The sequence below is a fragment of the Hakea prostrata genome, chromosome 1 (assembly GCF_041222555.1).
Source record: "Hakea prostrata isolate BN-2017 chromosome 1, UWA_Hpros_2, whole genome shotgun sequence".
In the NCBI taxonomy this organism is placed as follows: Eukaryota; Viridiplantae; Streptophyta; class Magnoliopsida; order Proteales; family Proteaceae; genus Hakea; species Hakea prostrata.
This window is the reverse complement of record NC_142600.1, coordinates 74,689,667-74,707,202: the sequence shown is the minus strand read 5'-3', so window position 1 is coordinate 74,707,202 and position 17,536 is coordinate 74,689,667. Positions and strand designations below refer to the sequence as shown.

At 37.5% G+C, this 17,536-nt stretch overlaps 3 protein-coding genes across 6 annotated transcripts; all 3 read left to right on the top strand.

The window, feature by feature from the left end:
- The first annotated feature begins 526 nt into the window (after positions 1-526).
- On the top strand, positions 527-7,460 carry LOC149030042 (uncharacterized). 3 transcript variants are annotated; one of them, XM_089142367.1, is made up of 7 exons: positions 527-595; positions 795-1,270; positions 4,664-5,202; positions 5,293-5,485; positions 6,192-6,256; positions 6,336-6,546; positions 6,647-7,460. In XM_089142367.1, exons 2-7 carry the CDS (start codon positions 1,088-1,090, stop codon positions 7,007-7,009), a joined length of 1,554 nt encoding a protein of 517 aa, XP_088998493.1. In that variant the 5' UTR covers positions 527-595; positions 795-1,087; the 3' UTR covers positions 7,010-7,460. The 3 variants fall into 3 exon arrangements, with proteins under 3 accessions (XP_088998493.1, XP_088998492.1, XP_088998491.1); XM_089142366.1 differs by lacking the exon at positions 527-595 and adding an exon at positions 610-717; XM_089142365.1 differs by lacking the exon at positions 527-595 and having other exon boundaries at positions 610-1,270.
- A 1,220-nt stretch (positions 7,461-8,680) lies between these two features.
- On the top strand, positions 8,681-10,619 carry LOC149030041 (uncharacterized). Its single transcript, XM_089142364.1, has 5 exons — positions 8,681-9,379; positions 9,450-9,642; positions 9,739-9,803; positions 9,907-10,117; positions 10,198-10,619. Exons 1-5 carry the CDS (start codon positions 8,841-8,843, stop codon positions 10,552-10,554), a joined length of 1,365 nt encoding a protein of 454 aa, XP_088998490.1. The 5' UTR covers positions 8,681-8,840; the 3' UTR covers positions 10,555-10,619.
- Positions 10,620-13,528: 2,909 nt separating this feature from the next.
- Positions 13,529-17,273, top strand: LOC149030040 (uncharacterized). Of its 2 annotated transcripts, none has more exons than XM_089142363.1 (7): positions 13,529-13,590; positions 13,827-14,191; positions 14,549-15,129; positions 15,653-15,845; positions 15,944-16,008; positions 16,107-16,320; positions 16,425-17,273. In XM_089142363.1, the coding sequence occupies exons 2-7, from the start codon at positions 14,018-14,020 to the stop codon at positions 16,764-16,766; spliced, it is 1,569 nt and encodes a 522-aa protein (XP_088998489.1). In that variant the 5' UTR covers positions 13,529-13,590; positions 13,827-14,017; the 3' UTR covers positions 16,767-17,273. The 2 variants fall into 2 exon arrangements, with proteins under 2 accessions (XP_088998489.1, XP_088998488.1); XM_089142362.1 differs by lacking the exon at positions 13,529-13,590 and adding an exon at positions 13,597-13,739.
- Positions 17,274-17,536: the final 263 nt, after the last annotated feature.

Sequence of the window (17,536 nt, the reverse complement as noted above, 5' to 3'; positions counted from 1 at the left end):
GTTAAAATGTAAGAAACCCGAGAGAGAAGCGACATTAACGACATATCAGCGACATTTGGTGGCATATCGACTATATATCGTAGATTTATTGTCGGCCACATGTCAGAGGGGAGTGTTGTGTCGCCCTACTCTGACACGATGATATATATCGCCCGGCACTCCGAACCATGATTTTTAATTTGTGACTAATATTTTTAAATAACAATTGTTTTTATGTTATTGGACCACGTGGATTATAAAGGTCAACATCAAAGCGCCTTTTTCGAAACTTGGTGACCTAATTCCTCTAATTCCATCAAACCCGAGTCGATTAGTCGGACAGTCGGTAGGGGCATTAGGCCTGAATTTACTTTCTGCCGAGGCGTGCAAATTCCAGTTTTGACCCCCTTTGTTGCAGTTGTGTCCGTTACCGCCTTAGTTTTGGTAGGGCAGTTTGTCATTTCACTTCTACTCGGATCCTTCTAGTACTTCTCCATCTGCATTTTACATTTCTACCCCTCAAAAAACGGAAGTTTCTTCAGGCTCCAACTCTGTGGGTTGTTTGGTTCTATGGGAGCATTTACTCCTCAAAAGCTTCTTCTGTTCCAAATTCCCAGTAGGATTCCTTTTTCATTTTCTTTTCCTTTTCCTTTTCCCTCAGAATCACAAAAAAAAATCTCCTTTTCTCTCTGCGCAGCTCGCTCACGGGAATGCTTCTCTGTACATTTCATCTCACCTGTAATTACATCTTCACGAGATTTCCTTTTCCATTTTTGAGTTTTTTCTTTTCACATTCATGCTTCATATTTCACCAGGTGAAAGCCAGAGGAAAAATCCAAGCTGAAAGTTGAAATTTTTGTTTTCATTTCGGTGGTCCTGAAATTTGAAACTCTATTCAAAGAGAAGTCTTGTTCAAATGCTTGTGGAGCTGCTGTGATGTGGAAGCTCGCTACAGGAAGAAATTCCTCAAAAGTGTCCGAAAAATGTGGAGATTTCTTTTGATTTGCAGTTTCAGATCGAAGCGGACAAACTTAATTTTGTGAAATTTTAGATGTTCTTGTTCAATACCTGAGCGGTGAAAAGTGGATCGGAGATCGGGAAGCAGAGTATGAGAGAGATCGAGAGAAATCTACCGGGTCAGCCGGAGATGCTCTGTCACGGATCTGGATTTCATAGACATTTTACAGGATTGTTCAGTCGGCCATTAATGAAGGGACATGGAAGAACTACAGTGTTGTTCGTGATCCTCCTTTTCATTGGAGCCATTCTTTCAGTTCGGTGGATCGACCTGGTATGTCTCCTTCTTGCCCTCTTTTAACACCATTAAAAATTTCTTAACTTTCTCAAGGTTCGAGGAAGTTAATGATTTGGTTTCTCCTTTTCCCCTTTCTCGGCGTGAGGAGGGGGAAGAGGAAGATTAAATTATCAATTTCATCAATGTCGAGCACTTGCTTCTTAATAGTTAGTTAATGCTCTCCATATGTTTACCAAAAAAAAAAAAAAATTTGCTTGAACTTTGTAGCAACGTAAAACCTGTTTTGCTTAAACCCTAAAAACCCTGGAAAAGAAGAACTTAGAACCTGTTCTCCCCCAATTTGCGCCGAGAGTTTCGTGATTATGTGGACGTTTTTTACTTTTAAACTCATGGATTCTAATCGAACTAATGCTACCTGTTGTCACTTGTCACTAGACACTAAGCATAAGATGTCAAACCCACATCACATGGTAAATGGTACCAAAGCCAACCACTCCCATGCGTGATGTATCAGGCTTCGCGCCTTGTAGGGCAGCAACCCTACAAGTTACAACTGGCATCTAATGTTTCACCTAGAAAACAAAAAGGACATCTGATGGCTGTCGTGAACTAGTAGTGTAGTGGTCCATTTGTGATCAAATTTGGATCTTCTATTCTGTGGTAGAGGTTTGTGTTTCTCACATCTCTTTATTATGCATTGGGGAGGAACTTATCTTTGGATTCTGATGAGAAAATATATTGGTAGATCTTTTTCCCCCTTAATGGATAATGGAAAAAGTGTGAAAGGAGCACAAATCTTTACCTGACGGATAGAGAATGATCTCTTAATTTTGGGTTTGTCCCTGAAGCTCCGATCTTCTCCACCCAGCCTGCTTGTTAAACCATCTTTTCATACTCACATGAAGTAGTGGAATCTGCATTTATATGAATGGTCTATTTGTATTAGATATGATAATATAAAATTTATATTCATGTGAGTGTAGAAGGATGGTCTGACAAACAGGTTGGATGAAGAAGATTTTTGCTAATGTCCTTACCAAGTGTTTGACATCGGCTCAAAAAAGAGAAGAAAACTGTCGTGACACCCACATATCCTAGCATGCGAATAGGAATGTGTAGTACGACAGTTGTTTGGTGCCTCTTTTGGGAAGGCTTCCATGAGCTTGTATTTGTGACATCCCCTTTGTTTGCAAGAGTCATGAACATGTGGAGGGGCTTAAAGATAACAAAAACTAATGCCCGTTTTATATGTATCTTCCTCTTCATATTCAAAAAAAAAAAAAATGAATAGAGAGGAAACATAAATGTTTCGAGGGAAAAAGAAGCTCATCGTGGAGCATAGATCCTACTTGTGCCCTTCTCATGACTTGTATTCCTTTGGGAGATAAAATCCCATTAAGAACATGACTTTTATGATGGGATAGAATCAAATGACATTTTGGGGAACATGATTCTTAGATCAGATGTAGGGGCAAGGGAAATGACCATTGTGCCTTGTTTGGACTTCCTTTGGCTGAAGTGTTGGCAAAAATACAGGGGCTAAGTTTTAAAGTAGCCTATGTTTTTTCTTAAAAAAAAAACGGTAAGCTTAATTTTCGGAGAAAAAAAAGGAAGAGAATGAGAGAAACGGGGTGGAGATGTGGAAGAAAGTTAATGATCCCATTTTCTTGGTAGAAAAAAATGGTAGTTGGGTGGGAGTGGTAGTGAGTTGGGATCAGCTCCCCGTCGTCGGAACACAAAGAGCTCCTCGTTGGTTTTCCAACCACAAAATCCAATGGGTCTCATTGGTTAAAATACACATTTTGAAAGAAAAATTTACTTTTCACTTGTGGGACTCACTGGTTTTTGTGGTTGGGAAGCCTTCGGAAAGCTCCCCTGACAGGAAGATGATCATGATTCGTGGTAGGTTGCCTTTAATAATAGACTGACTTCTTTCCCTTCTTTGGAGTAAGAGTATGAAATGATCATCACACTCGTATAGGGAATTGTAAAAATTCAGTGGTATGTGAGAGGGGAATAAATTATCCTTCTTATGCCTAATATGTTTGAGACATAATTATATGATCATGCCACGTATATTATCATATGGCATATAAATGTCATCTTATATAGTATATATATTTGTATCTATATTATTATCGTTTTGAAGTCAAAAGACTTTTTATTATGAACTGACAAAAATGTCTAATAATAATATGGATACAATTATATGTATTGTACAAGATGACATGTGTATGTTATATATTAATATATGTTGCATGATCATATGATTGTTTCAACGTAATCTAGTTTGTATGTCTAGGCATTGAGATTGTCCTATTATTTAGAAATGATTGTTCTATCATTGTGAAGTTTTTATTTACATAAAGGCAAGGGGTTCATTTTTAGGTAGCATGACAATTTACATGTTTAGATGTGAGAGTTACGTTAGGAGCGTGGTTTACAAATGTTTCTTTGTGGGGTTAAATGATGATGTCATTAATATATATATCAAATATCCATTTTACCTTTTTTTTTTTCTTCTTTTGGTCCACTATATAGGACAAATTACATATAGACCCGCAAATTTTGAATTAATTACATTTACTATTCTTAAAAAAAATAATTGCAAATGTTTTTATTTTTTTGTTAAATTACAAATGTTCCTTTGTCATTAAGTATTTGGGTTAAATGATAATGTATTATGCTAACTTAGAAGAAGTTTAGTACTTTTTAAAACATTATAAAGTGGGCAATTTCAAGGGTAATAGATGTAATTGATTTGAATTTGAAAGGATTTATATATTATCTTTTTTTTTTAAAAGGCACTAAAAGAAAGAAGGGTAAAATGAGTATTTAATTTATTTGTTAATCGATGACATCATCATTTAACCCAAATACTTAGGGGAGGGGGTGATGGTAATTGATTTTTTTCAGAATAAGTAATTGATTCATAATTCTTTAAAAAAAAAAAATGTAATTTGTCATTCTTTTAACTTATCTTTTACCTAGAAAAATTTTCCCCCGAAAGTGAAAAAATCTATCAATATAGATTCCCATATCTTCTATTGTTATTGACTTCTCCGTTGGTGCAAGGGGGTACATGACTAATAGTTAAATGAAATTGCCAAGATGAGAAGCATATCATATGCTATTGCGTCTTTATATCTGTCTTAGCTTCCTTCATAAAATGGTATTTTATTATGAAGGGGAGAGATTTTACGCACGCTGAAGTACTAATGTTATCATGGTTTGAATTATTATTTTTGGCCGTCGGATGATAATCGTTCTAAATATGGTCGAGTTTGATGTTAAAAGCTTTCTCTCATGGCTTCATGTCTACGCATATAAGCCAAAAGAAAGGACACCGTTAGATTTTCATTACGGCATCACTGTCCATAGATACTAATCGAACACTTCTGAGACGGTAATATACCTTTTTATTTGCAGTCTAGAGGCGCTTCAAAACAAAAATTGTTGGTGGAAAGCTCGAAACGAGTCCATACGCTCCGCTCAGTTGAAATCCCACTCAACTGTTCTGCCGGAGACCAGACTCAAACCTGTCCTGCAAGAAGCTTAGCAGCTGCATTAGACGATGACAACACATTGTGCCCTGATTATTTCCGCTGGATACATGAAGATCTGAAGCCATGGAAGCAAACAGGGATCACGAAAGAGATGGTGGAGAGAGCAAAGAAGACTGCTAATTTCAGACTGGTGATATTGAACGGGAAAGCTTACTTGGAAACCTTCCTGAAATCGTTTCAGACGAGGGACGTATACACCTTGTGGGGTATCTTACAGTTGTTGAACAGGTACCCTGGAAAATTGCCTGATCTTGAGTTCATGTTCGATTGTGTCGACTGGCCAGTCGTCCATGCACAGGACTACCAAGGGCATAACGTCTCTGCCCCTCCACCTTTATTTCGTTACTGTGGTGATGAATCTACTCTGGATATCGTTTTCCCTGATTGGTCTTTCTGGGGTTGGTAAGCTTTCTGGGTTTTTCTTCCTTTCTTTCTTAGTTTCTTTGTTTCTTGTAATGCGACTATTGCTTAATGTTTTGGCTTCTGTTTCAGGCCAGAGGTCCACATGAAGCCTTGGGAGAATCTACTGGAAAAGTTGAAAGAGGGCAATGAGAGAACCAAATGGATCAGTAGGCAACCTTATGCTTACTGGAAAGGAAACCCAGATGTGGCTGCGACAAGGCAAGATCTCATGAAATGCAATGTTTCCGAGAAACAAGATTGGAATGCTCGCCTCTATAGGCAGGTAATGCCTTCCTTCTGTTATTTCAGTTACTGTAACTAGTGAGGTCATTACTTTGTTTTCCTTGTAAGAAGTGACAATTCTCATTAAGTGTAATGTACAGTATATTAGTGGATGTATATATACAATAGATAAGATGTCACGCGGCACTATACATAGGATAGCCCAATACCCCCCCCCCCCCCCAAAAAAAAAAAAAAAAAAAAAAAAATGGTTGCGGGACAAGACCAGGTTTGGAACAAAGACCCACAAACTTTCTTTGAGGCAAGGGTTTTGTGAATGAATCTGCAATCTGATGATGAGAAGAAATGTAGCAGGTGACAAGATGTTCTAGAGCCATCTTTTCCCATAGGAAGTGGTATTCAAGCTCTATTTGGTTAGTCCTGGCATGAAAGACTGGGTTGATCATCATATGAAGAGCACTAACATTATCACAGTATATGATGGTAGGGTTTGGCTGAGAATCCCTATATCTCAATGTGAGAAACTCAACTTAGTAAGCTCCTCCATGGTTTTAGAAGCCATAGCACTATACTCTGCTTCAATACTGGATCTAGAGACTGTAGGCTGCTTCTTAGCAGTCGAGGAAATACAATTGGTGCCTAAGAAAATGCAAAAGCCATTCGTAGAAAGAATGAGTAGTGGGATACCCCTCAATACTCCTGACTTCTCATTGCACGTAGGGCTCATAGAATCTCCATATTTGCAGGATTGGGTCCGTGAATCTCAAGATGGCTTCAAACAATCAGACTTGTCACGGCAGTGCACCCACAGGTACACTAATTTTACGATCTAGTTGCTCTGTTGTTCGTTATTTGGCTTTCAAGGATTGAGACAACAAAAACCAACACAGGTACAAGATCTACATTGAGGGATCCGCATGGTCGGTCAGTCAGAAATATATTCTAGCTTGTGACTCTGTCACTTTGCTGGTGAAGCCTCATTATTACGATTTCTTTTCAAGGGGTCTACAACCAGTTCACCACTACTGGCCTATAAGGGAGGATGATAAGTGTAGATCAATCAAGTTTGCTGTTGATTGGGGCAATAGTCACAAACAAAAGGTGGGAATGATAAATCATAAATGCAGTTCTCTCGTATTGGTTTTTTTGTGTGTTTTGTTTGGAGTTTTTCGTTATTTTGAAAGCTTTGAGGACATGGCAGGCACAGGCAATAGGAAAAACAGCTAGCAAATTCATACAAGAGGAGCTGAAGATGGATTATGTGTATGATTACATGTTTCATCTGCTAAATGAATACGGAAAGCTTTTCAAATATAAGCCCACCATACCTGAACAAGCTAGCGAGCTTTGTCCGGAGACAATGGCTTGCCCTGCACAAGGGTTAGAAAAGGAGTTAATGATGGATTCCAGAGTGAATGCTACAAAGGTCACAAGCCCATGTACAATGCCACGACCCTTCACTCCTGCATCTCACCAAGCCTTCCTGAAGAGAAAAGCGAATTCAATACGACAGGTGGAATTATGGGAGAAACAATATTGGGACAATATGAATATGGAACAGTAGAGATTAGAGCTTTTTTTATTTTTTTTAAATTTTTTTATGCTGACAATTGTCTAACGACCCTTATGTTGGGGTTTTTTTTTTGTTTTTCTCTTGTTTTATTCTTAACATCCTAATTGACATCACGTATAAAATTCAAATTCATAGATGCACAGTGCAAGCATCCCTATGAGGTAGAGTTAAACCAGCTAGGGCGGAAAAAATTGATTATGAAAAAGAATACAATATATGAATTGGAACTTTAACGACGGAGTGAATAAGGGTTATGGGGTGCTTATTTTGAGTGAATTAGGTCTCACACAAAGCATGAAGTAGCTACTGAAAATCCGGATTGAAATGTAAATGTAAACAGACAATCACAAGAATTGGCATGTAACTGTAGTGTGATTCTTGTGAAGTCATACCCAAAAAACCGATTGGCTTTCCAGTCCTTAGCAGATACATGCGCTCACAAATTTCCATAGATAGCACCAAATCCTTTTATTTATTAGTTCCTTGGCCACTGAGATGATTCTTAGCTAAAGTTAACCATCTTCACTTCATTGAACCTGGGTTCAAGAATTTCTGCATAAAAATTGTGTCAAGAGAGAGGTGAGTTCACTAAACTAATTTTCATTCCAATGAATTGTAGTTTGTTTTTTTTGTTCTTTGTGGGTTCTTCTTTGATGGCTGTTCTTTGATTGGTTGGAGTTCCGTGCAGAGAAAAACATTTAAGAAAAGAAGATGAAAGACCAAACACAGAGATATCTGAGTTTGTTCCGTGAGGGAATTCTGCTTCGTCCCCTTTCGTTGTACATAGATAAGGCCCATAGGTCAATATCAACAGCCCTACTCTTCGTCTTCATCGTTGTCTCCATTGGGGTCTGTAGCATTGGTCTCTGGATCGATACTGTGAGTTTTCTATTACAAGTTATGAACTCTTCAAAGAGTGAAGTTCTTTGGCAGATTAGGAAGTTTAAGCACTATGAAGATCTAAGAACACCTGGACTCTGGATCACCTCCGCGTTAGGGGAGAGGTATGTGTTCCCTTAGACTTTTCCACCACATAACCGGGTGGGATTTACGCTGGATCCACTTGGGGTCCTACCTCTGGTTCATTTTGTACATACTCAAGAGGTAGGCTCCATCTTGGGGTGTAAATGGCTCGGATTTGGATCGGATAGTGGTAATATCATATCCGCATCCTAATATATTCGGATAGATTCGGATAATATTAAATCGGTTTTTTGACGAATTCAGTCGAATTCGGATGATAATCGGATAGTTATTTTCTTAAGTAAATTCTTTTAAACAGGCATGAATACAAATTAGATACAAGTTTTCCACTATGTGTTGATATCTTTACCATTTTATTTGTGAATGCTAGATTCAAATTTAAGAATTTAACAACTTGGGTAGTTATTTTAGTAGAAAATTTATAAAATCCGCATCCTAATAGTAATCGGACAGATTCAAATATTGTTAAATGAATGCGGATTTCAGTTATCCATTTACACCCTTAGCTCTATCCCTATTATGCGGTGGAAATGTGTAAGGGGAACACGTACATCTCTCTTGATGGGAAGATGATTCAGATCACCTTCCGGAGGGGGAGCCTGAAGGCTCTGAACTGCTTTGCTAACACTTCTTCGCCATAAAATTGGTCACTTGGACTTCCCCCGAGTTCCTATCATCTAGTGCTACCCTGATACTTTTTCACTATACATATTGTGTGGAACCTGTGAGACCCACTGCACATCCAGCACCTTTTTTTCTCATTAGTGATTCTCATCAGCCATTGAATCGATTCATCTTCTATGATTTGTGTTAGTATGACACAGGTGGTTCCAGTTTCATGATTAAGGCGATGAAAGCACTGCACCATGGGACTGAAAATGAACTTCCGGCACTCAACTGCTCCACCGGAAACATGACTCGGACCTGTCCTGCAACTTTGCCTGTGACATTTCAAGCCATCAAAGACGATCACAATGTAGGAAATTCTGTGTGTCCCGAATATTTCAGATGGATACATGAGGATTTAAAGCCATGGAAGGAACAGGGTATATCAAAGGAGATGGTGGAGAAAGCAGGGAAGATTGCAACATTTAGGTTGGTGATAGTGAATGGAAAGGCTTATGTAGAGAAATACAGGAAAGCCATAGACACCAGAGATGTGATTACATTATGGGGAGTTCTACAGCTCTTGAGAAGGTATCCAGGAAAGTTGCCGGATTTGGATCTTATGTTCGATTGCTTTGATCGGCCAGTGATAGAAGTTCTCCATTACAGAGAAAAGGGTCCTAATGCACCAGCTCCACCTCCACTCTTTCGTTATTGTGGGAGTCAAGAAACACTCGATATTGTCTTCCCTGATTGGTCCTTTTGGGGCTGGTAAGGAAATGCTTCTTCTGATCTGATAAATCACTGTTTTGAACACTGAAACACCATGTTTCTGGTACAGGCACGAGATCAACATAAAACCATGGGAAGCAAATTTGAAGCAACTGAGAGAAGGAAATAAAAAGACCAAATGGATTGACAGAGAACCTTATGCATATTGGAAAGGGAACCCATTTGTGGCTCCAACGAGAAAAGACCTCATGAAATGCAATGTAACCCAGAAAAAGGACTGGAATGCTCGACTCTATATCCAGGTAGAAGCGACTCTTTCAGTAATAATAACAAGCAGGTGATATGCCCTTCTACTTGATACTGCAAAACCAGTTCTAACACATGGTAAAATTTTGCAGGATTGGAAAGTTGAATCTCAAAAAGGATACAAGCAGTCAGATTTATCCAAGCAATGCACTCACAGGTTGATATGTTAGAATTATCATTCCATTTCTTTCTCCTCCAAGCTTCTTAATTTGATATTTTTCTTGTTTCTTTCCTAAATTTCTTGTTGGGATATCACATAGGTATAAGATTTACATTGAAGGATGGGCTTGGTCTGTTAGCGAGAAATACATCTTAGCTTGCGATTCTCTTACTCTGATGATAAAACCCAATTTCCACACATTCTTCTCAAGAGGCATGCTTCCTATGCGTCATTACTGGCCGATAAAGGACGATGACAAATGCAGATCCCTTAAGTTCGCCGTGGAATGGGGAAACAATAACACTGAAGAGGTGATTTTCTCTCCTTCTCTGTTTCTGGGTGACCTTTTTCTTCTACCTTCCTCTCTCTTAAACCCTGTAATTTTTACCAGGCAGAAGCCATTGGGAAGGCAGCAAGCAACTTCATACAAGAGGAGATGAAGATGGATTATGTGTATGATTACATGTTTCATCTATTAAATGAATATGCAAAGCTCTTGAGATACAAACCCAGTATACCAGAAAAGGCCATGGAATTTTGTTCAGAGAATATGGCATGCCCTGCAACTGGAAGAGAGAAGGAATTCATGATGGAATCCATGGTGAAGTTTCCTGGAGCAGAAACAAGTCCCTGCACTATTTTGCCTCCTTTTGCTCCTCAAGAGCTAGAAGACTACTTTAAGACAAAGTCCAATTCAACAAATACAGTGGAGAAATGGGAGAAAACCTACTGGGAAGAATCAAAATAAACAACCAAAGCCTTCCATGTGAAGAGCACTGGATCTTGGGAACTAATTGAAATTGGATGTATCCATTTATATATTATTATGTATACTGCAAAATTGTATGACGCGATTTTGGTTTTGGTATTCATTTTTCTTTTACCGTATTGCTTGACATCTTTAGTCTTTGTCAAATTACGATTGAGTAGACCTGTAAGTGAATTGGATACTCCAGTATCCAAATCTGAATCCGAATAGTTAAATCTCTATTCGAATCAGAATATAGCAGAAATTTAGAGAAGATATCTGAATTTTAATCCGGAACTTTATTGGATATCCAATAATAATCCAATCTGATAAACTATTGATTATTCATTGATGATTGTCATTTGTTTTTTTTTTGACTTCCGATTTACAATTTCAGGTTACTGATTACCGGATTCCGAATCCAATTATCAGCCCTTTTTTCGGAGAAAAATGTTTAATACTTTACTCTAACAGGATAATTATCGATTTTCAATTATCCAGTTACCGATTACTGGTTTTCGAATTCAATTATCTTCCATTTTCGAAGAAAAAAATGTTAAATACTTTACTCTATTCAGAAATTATTCGATCATATAAGCAATTATCCAAATCTGAATCCAGTTGCTTAGCGGACTGATATAGATATTTTTTTGTAACAAAAATGGGGATACAAACAAACCCTTTAAATGAATACGAATGTGTTTGGGGCTTCGGTTATCCATTTACATGTTTACGATTCAAGGGTTGACCTCTCGACCTAACCTGACCCATTCCTGGCACCCTTTCTAATAAATGTAATACAATAATATGGGATTTATGAATTATTTTAGAACTAAATTTGAGTCACTATCAGGAACATGTTTTAAAAGACCGTTGAAAAAATAATAATAATAAATAAATAAAGACCGGTCCAATCCCTGATAGAACCCACATGAATCTTTCCATTTATTGGTCGACATATGATGTTTTACTATAATATCTCTAAAAATTGAAATCCTTATTTTATTTTTTATAGACGGTAGTGGAGACAATATATAACATAATAACAACAAGATGAGCATATGCTATAGAAGTACATAAACTATTAATAAAAAAATAATATTTTATTTATTTCATATATGGATCATTTAAACAAAATATTTTCATGCGTACCCTATAAGGAATCCTTTCTTGAAATACATGAGGAAATATAAAAGAGTTATTTTTATTGTATATATTTTGTATGAAGATATACGAAGAGTTGAAAAATATTTTGGTGATGATTATAAAATATTTATATAGATGACATTGGCCTAAAATTAGATCAATGCACATGAAAGGTTTTATATTGTTTTAATGACTTTGACAGATTAAACAAAGGTATAAAAAGTCATAAATATCTATAAAGATTGATTCTGCTTTTTTGTATGACTTTGGCCGGAAACCAAATCAATGCTTTAATTTTTGGTTTTGTAGGTGAAAATTGTAACCAGAGCTGATGAGCACTGAACTTCCAAATAGGGTTGGTGAGATGTTATTAAAAATGCTCTTATTCATTATCCATATTATTTAGTTTGAAATTCTTGGTAGAATGAGAGGAATCTTTTTAGATAATCATTATAGCATTACTTACAAGGTCAATATTTTTTATAAGATGAAGTCTATGTAGAAGAGGTCGTATCCATTTTAGTCATGTCAGGCACGATGCGAAGCATGCTGCCGATTGGATGGCTAAGGTGTTGCTACATCCTGCGACTCTTTGAAATTTCTTTCAAGACATTTTCTAGGATTTAGAGGATGTCTTATGGACGGACCAAGATCTTCTCTATAGCTAATTTGTCTATGTGCTCTTGGGTCATCATCCCCCTTTGGTGTACCCAAAAAAAACAAAACAAAAAAAGATCAAATCTCGGTTGAATTGCATACAACGATAAATAAATTTGAGAGAGGTAGAAGGAGCCAAAGGAGGATAATTTGACACGTAACACTAAAGAACTTGAACCACAATTTCTTCACAGACGTGAACCCGTTACCAAATTTAGCAAGTGGAACGATGGACACACCTGTGTATAATGGTATTGCATTAGGCTTGTTAGTGCTGCGTAGTGTATTGAATAAGTCCATCAAAACTTGGGGTGTCAATCAAACCTTGTTAGCTAGAACCAGCCCAAAGCTACCCAAAGTTCAGCTCGAGTCTTGCTTGACAAGTCGAGTAGGGTCTAAGTTTAACCCTTGGGCCAACTTGGCGTTGCCCTACCTAACCCTATAGATTCAACTAATTAAATTAGAATTACATATAAATTGTGTCTAAATCATTAGACAACCAAGTAGCCCACTAACCCTAGAGACCTATAAGCATTCCCACTTCAATAACCATATCAATCGCTTTGACTCTATCCTTCCAAGTGTTGTCGAAGAGAATCCAAGTCGATTCTCTTCAAGAGTTCAAATGCGCCTTTGAAGATAATTAGGAGACCTCAGATCTTCACTTTCACAATCAACATTCAAGATTTTAAGGTTGTAATAATGTAATCTAGTTCAATAACATTCAAGATTTCAAGATTGTAATATTGTAATCCAGTTAAACTAAAGGAGATCAGCCAAGATTTCTTTTGATGACTCGCACTAAGTTTATAGAAAATCAAGAGAATTTAGGAAGAAAAAAGAAAAAAGATTGAAAGGTTGAATTTGAATGCCAAACAATTTATTGGGTACTCTAATAAGAATTTTGGAACCTATTTTGAACAAGCCTAGGGTAAGTCATAAATCAATAATGCATGAAGGGTAGAAAGACTTGACCAAAGAAATAAACAAATAAAAATGAGAAGAACAAAAAAACTCTCAACACTGGCGGCATGGAAACAGATCACATGTAAGTGATGAAGAAATATGAAAACCAGAAACATAAAACGGTTAGTCCCCGGAAAATTAAACTGTAATTTTCTAGAAAGTCGATAAAACTAACAATTTTATTTTATTAAAGCATGTTATTATCCTGTTGTGAAGTTTTATGTGTATAGTATGGGTCAACCTGCCTTTCCTCGAAGACTTCATGAAGTAAGTCTATAACAGTTCCCAGAAATCCCATCCAAAGTGATTCATGAGATGTTTTTGAACGCTAGAAACTTGTTTATTTCCTAATTCTATACACGCTAGAAATTTCTTCTTCCACTTGTGATATTCTTGAAATTCTGTTTTCTTTTTTGGTAGAGTATATTCTTGAATTCCTTTGTACTTTCACAGCCTTAAAATCAATCGAACTGGTATGAATTGACAAAATTTGTTCTGTGCAGATCTTAGCTTCTCTTAACAATCCTGCTGGAAGAGGGAGAAGTGAGAAAAGTTTTCAATTCTTGAGCTGGGTTGTCTGTTTATGAAGCTAGTTCTCGGTTAATACAGCTCTGTCGAGGCAACTGGAGAAAGAACTGAAACAGAGGAGCTTCAGTACTTTCAGAGAGTTCGAATTGGAAATTAGTTGGAAGATATGGGAGAGAACAGTGACAAGAGATGGATGAATCTTTTCTCAGTCATCCCTGACGCTTACAAGCACTTCTCAGAGACGATATGGCCAATCTTCAAGAAGGGTAGTGTAAAATCCATTGTTATCTTCCTTCTCTTCCTCGTCGCCGCCCTTGTTACTATTCGCTGGACAAATACTGTAAGTCTCTTTCTGTTTCTGAATCTGTAGAAAGAACGAAAAAGAAAGAAAAGGGTAGTTAATTTCTCCCCTGAATTCTCCGGGGAGATTAGTCGCCGGCAGCATAATTATCTGCCGTTCCTGACCCACAAGTGTCAATCAATCATATGTGTTCAGACTCTAAAATTCGTTATCATCAGAGACTTTACAAAAAAAAAGACAAACCCATCTTTTCAACTTCGGGAATGGCACCTGTATCAAATTCCACGGTCAGAAAACCAATAAGAAAAATCTTCTTTACCCAGTTAACTTGTGAGAACCGGCACTGGGAATTTGTTTCCTGAGAATTCTGATCATGGTTTTATCATCTTTTTACAGTCAATTTCGGATGTTTGGAGTCTTACATCATTTCTGCCGTCCGAGACCGTGAAGCAATCTAAAGAAAGAGTTGAATTTCCCTTCAACTGCTCTGTTTTGAACAGAACAAAATCTTGCTCTGCAATTTTATCAGCAAATTCTGGGTCGACCCACCAGAATTACGGTGGTTCTGATTCAAAATTAGGATCAGCTGAAGAATGCCCACATTATTTTAAGTGGATTCATGAGAATCTACGGCCATGGAAGGAGAAAGGAGGGATAACAAAAGCGATGGTGGAGAGAGGAAGACAGACGGCTAATTTCAGGTTATTGATAGTGAATGGAACGGTGTATATAGAACGATACAGCCCTGCATTTCAGACCAGAGACGTGTTCACTTGGTGGGGTATTCTTCAATTGATGAAGTTGTATCCAGGAAAGCTTCCAGATTTGGATTTGATGTTCGATTGTGATGATATACCGTTGATCAAAGCTGACCATTACAAAGGTCTTCTTGCACCTACCCCACCACCATTGTTTCGTTACTGTGCTGATGACACCACACTGGAAATTATCTTCCCTGATTGGTCCTTCTGGGGCTGGTACGTTCTGTTTTCTTTCTTTCTTCTTCTTCTTCAGAAGAGACAAGACACGGCATAGAACAACAGAGTCTTTTTCTTCCTTTATAGCTCATCCCCACCCCCACATGCACCGGCTTCTTTGAGGGTGGAAGGCATTAATATGAGGTGTCCTTATGTTGTTGCTCAATTCTCGTACCCGACTTCGAAGATAAACCCGCATCAATATATATTTTCGGTGACCACTTAAATGACCCGATTAAGAAGGTAGGTGATGGAAGTAGAGGGCTTGGGTGGTAGGTAGATCCGACCCAATTGATCGACCTTTGCCTAATTATAATCTACGATCATGTACCCATGTTCCCTAACGAGGTTATTGTGAGATTTGGGATTAGAGTTTTAGCAGACTTCTTTTACATGGTGGAAAGTTCTTCGAGTATACAGCATTAATGTCTTGAATGACTGTTCTTTTCAATTGTTTCTGTTTCCATTAGCGAGTTCTTGGAGTTTATACTGACAATAATTAATGTTTGGGCTGGTTTTACAGGCCAGAGGTGAACATAAAGCCATGGGATCCACTGAAGAAGCAATTGAGAGAAGCCAACAGGAAAATGAACTGGAACAAGAGGCAACCTTATGCTTTCTGGAAAGGGAATCCTTATACTTCTGCAAACAGGCAAGAGCTCATGAAATGCAATCCATCCCAACATCAAGACTGGAATGTTCGTGCCTATTCACAGGTTTTTCTTCTACATTAATTAACTTCTTCCATGAATTCATCTCTTTGAACCAGTTTTATATTCCTGCTGCTTGAGATTCATGTTTATTTCATTTGCAGGATTGGGGGAAGGAATCTCGAGAAGGTTACAAGAACTCTGATTTAGCAAAACAATGCACGCATAGGTGAACTTAATAAATTAGCCTTTCATTTTGGTTATGGAATTCATGGTTTTCCACAATCATCTAATTAATTAATTCCTTTATTGAATTTGATTCAATAGGTATAAGGTTTATGTAGAAGGAAGAGGTTGGTCAGTAAGCCAAAAATATATCTTAGCCTGCAACTCAATGGCTTTGGTAGTGAAGCCTAGATTCTATGATTTCTTCTCCAGAAGTTTAATGCCATTAAAACACTTCTGGCCTGTTAAAGAACACCAAGAAATCTGCAAATCTACTAAGTTCGCTGTGGATTGGGGAAATAACCACAAAAAAGAGGTATATCATTTGAATTCCCCTACTATACTTGCAGGAATTTATGTTTTTTTTTTCCTTCTTTCTTTCTTTCCATTAATGGGTTTTTTTGTTTGTTTCTTTTGCAGGCACAAGAAATTGGAAATGCAGGAAGTGAATTTGTACTAGAGGGGTTGAAGATGGAAAATGTGTATGATTACATGTTTCATCTTCTGAATGAGTATGCAAAGCTGTTGAAATATAAACCAACCATACCTGAAAAAGCAGTGGCGTTCTGTTCAGAGGTAATGGCTTGCCCTGCTTCTGGGTTAGTGAGGAAATACATGATGGAGACGGCTGTGGAGGGTCCCAGAAATACAGAACCCTGCACCATGCCACCACCATTCAACACCACATCTCTCAAAGCTTTTTTTAGTGAAAAAGAAAATTCCATCAAACAGGTAGAAACTTGGGAGCATCAGAAGCATTAGAGCACTTAAAGTTTGGAGATTCCTTGTGCACAAAAGTAAGAGTGGGAATAGGTATCTGTTTTGTAATAGTTGGTTCTATTCCATATTTTTTATTTTTCATACTCAGAAAATATAATGTTGAAGGTATCTGCAGGAGTTCCTATGATTCTTGAACCCAATTTTGTGGTCACTTGTGTTGCATATTTGTTTTTAGAATATAACATAAGCAGCTAGTGTTCGGTAATAGGAAGTGTGTCACGTAAATTAAAATTGCTTGGGTGCTGTGCAATTAATGCACCTACAACGAACGTTTGAGATCGAGCAAAATCTGTTTTTTGGTTTGGTGTATCACCTGGAGGACAGAATACACAACAACCAGAGAGTGGACCGTTGCCAAACAGCCATACACAGAATAGACCTGGCCCTCCAAACCAGAGAGTCTGTTACACAATTAGACTCCCTTGAAACATGATTAAAAACACAAAGATCCAACGATACAATAACATGCTTTACATGAACTAAATGTCGCACATCTAGTGGAATGTAATCCTGAGTATAATTGTGGTTCGGCTAATCTTTTTATAGGTACCAAAGTGTTGTTTTATATATAGGTAATAGAAATATTATATATACATAGGAGATCCCACTGTGTGTCTCAAATCATTCAACTGATATAGTGCCTGAGGTTCTCAAAGACGTTAGATTGGCATCTTTACTATAACTACTACCTCTTGAATTATCTTTTAAAATTAATGTTACTCTTTAATTTATTATATTTATTAAATAATTTT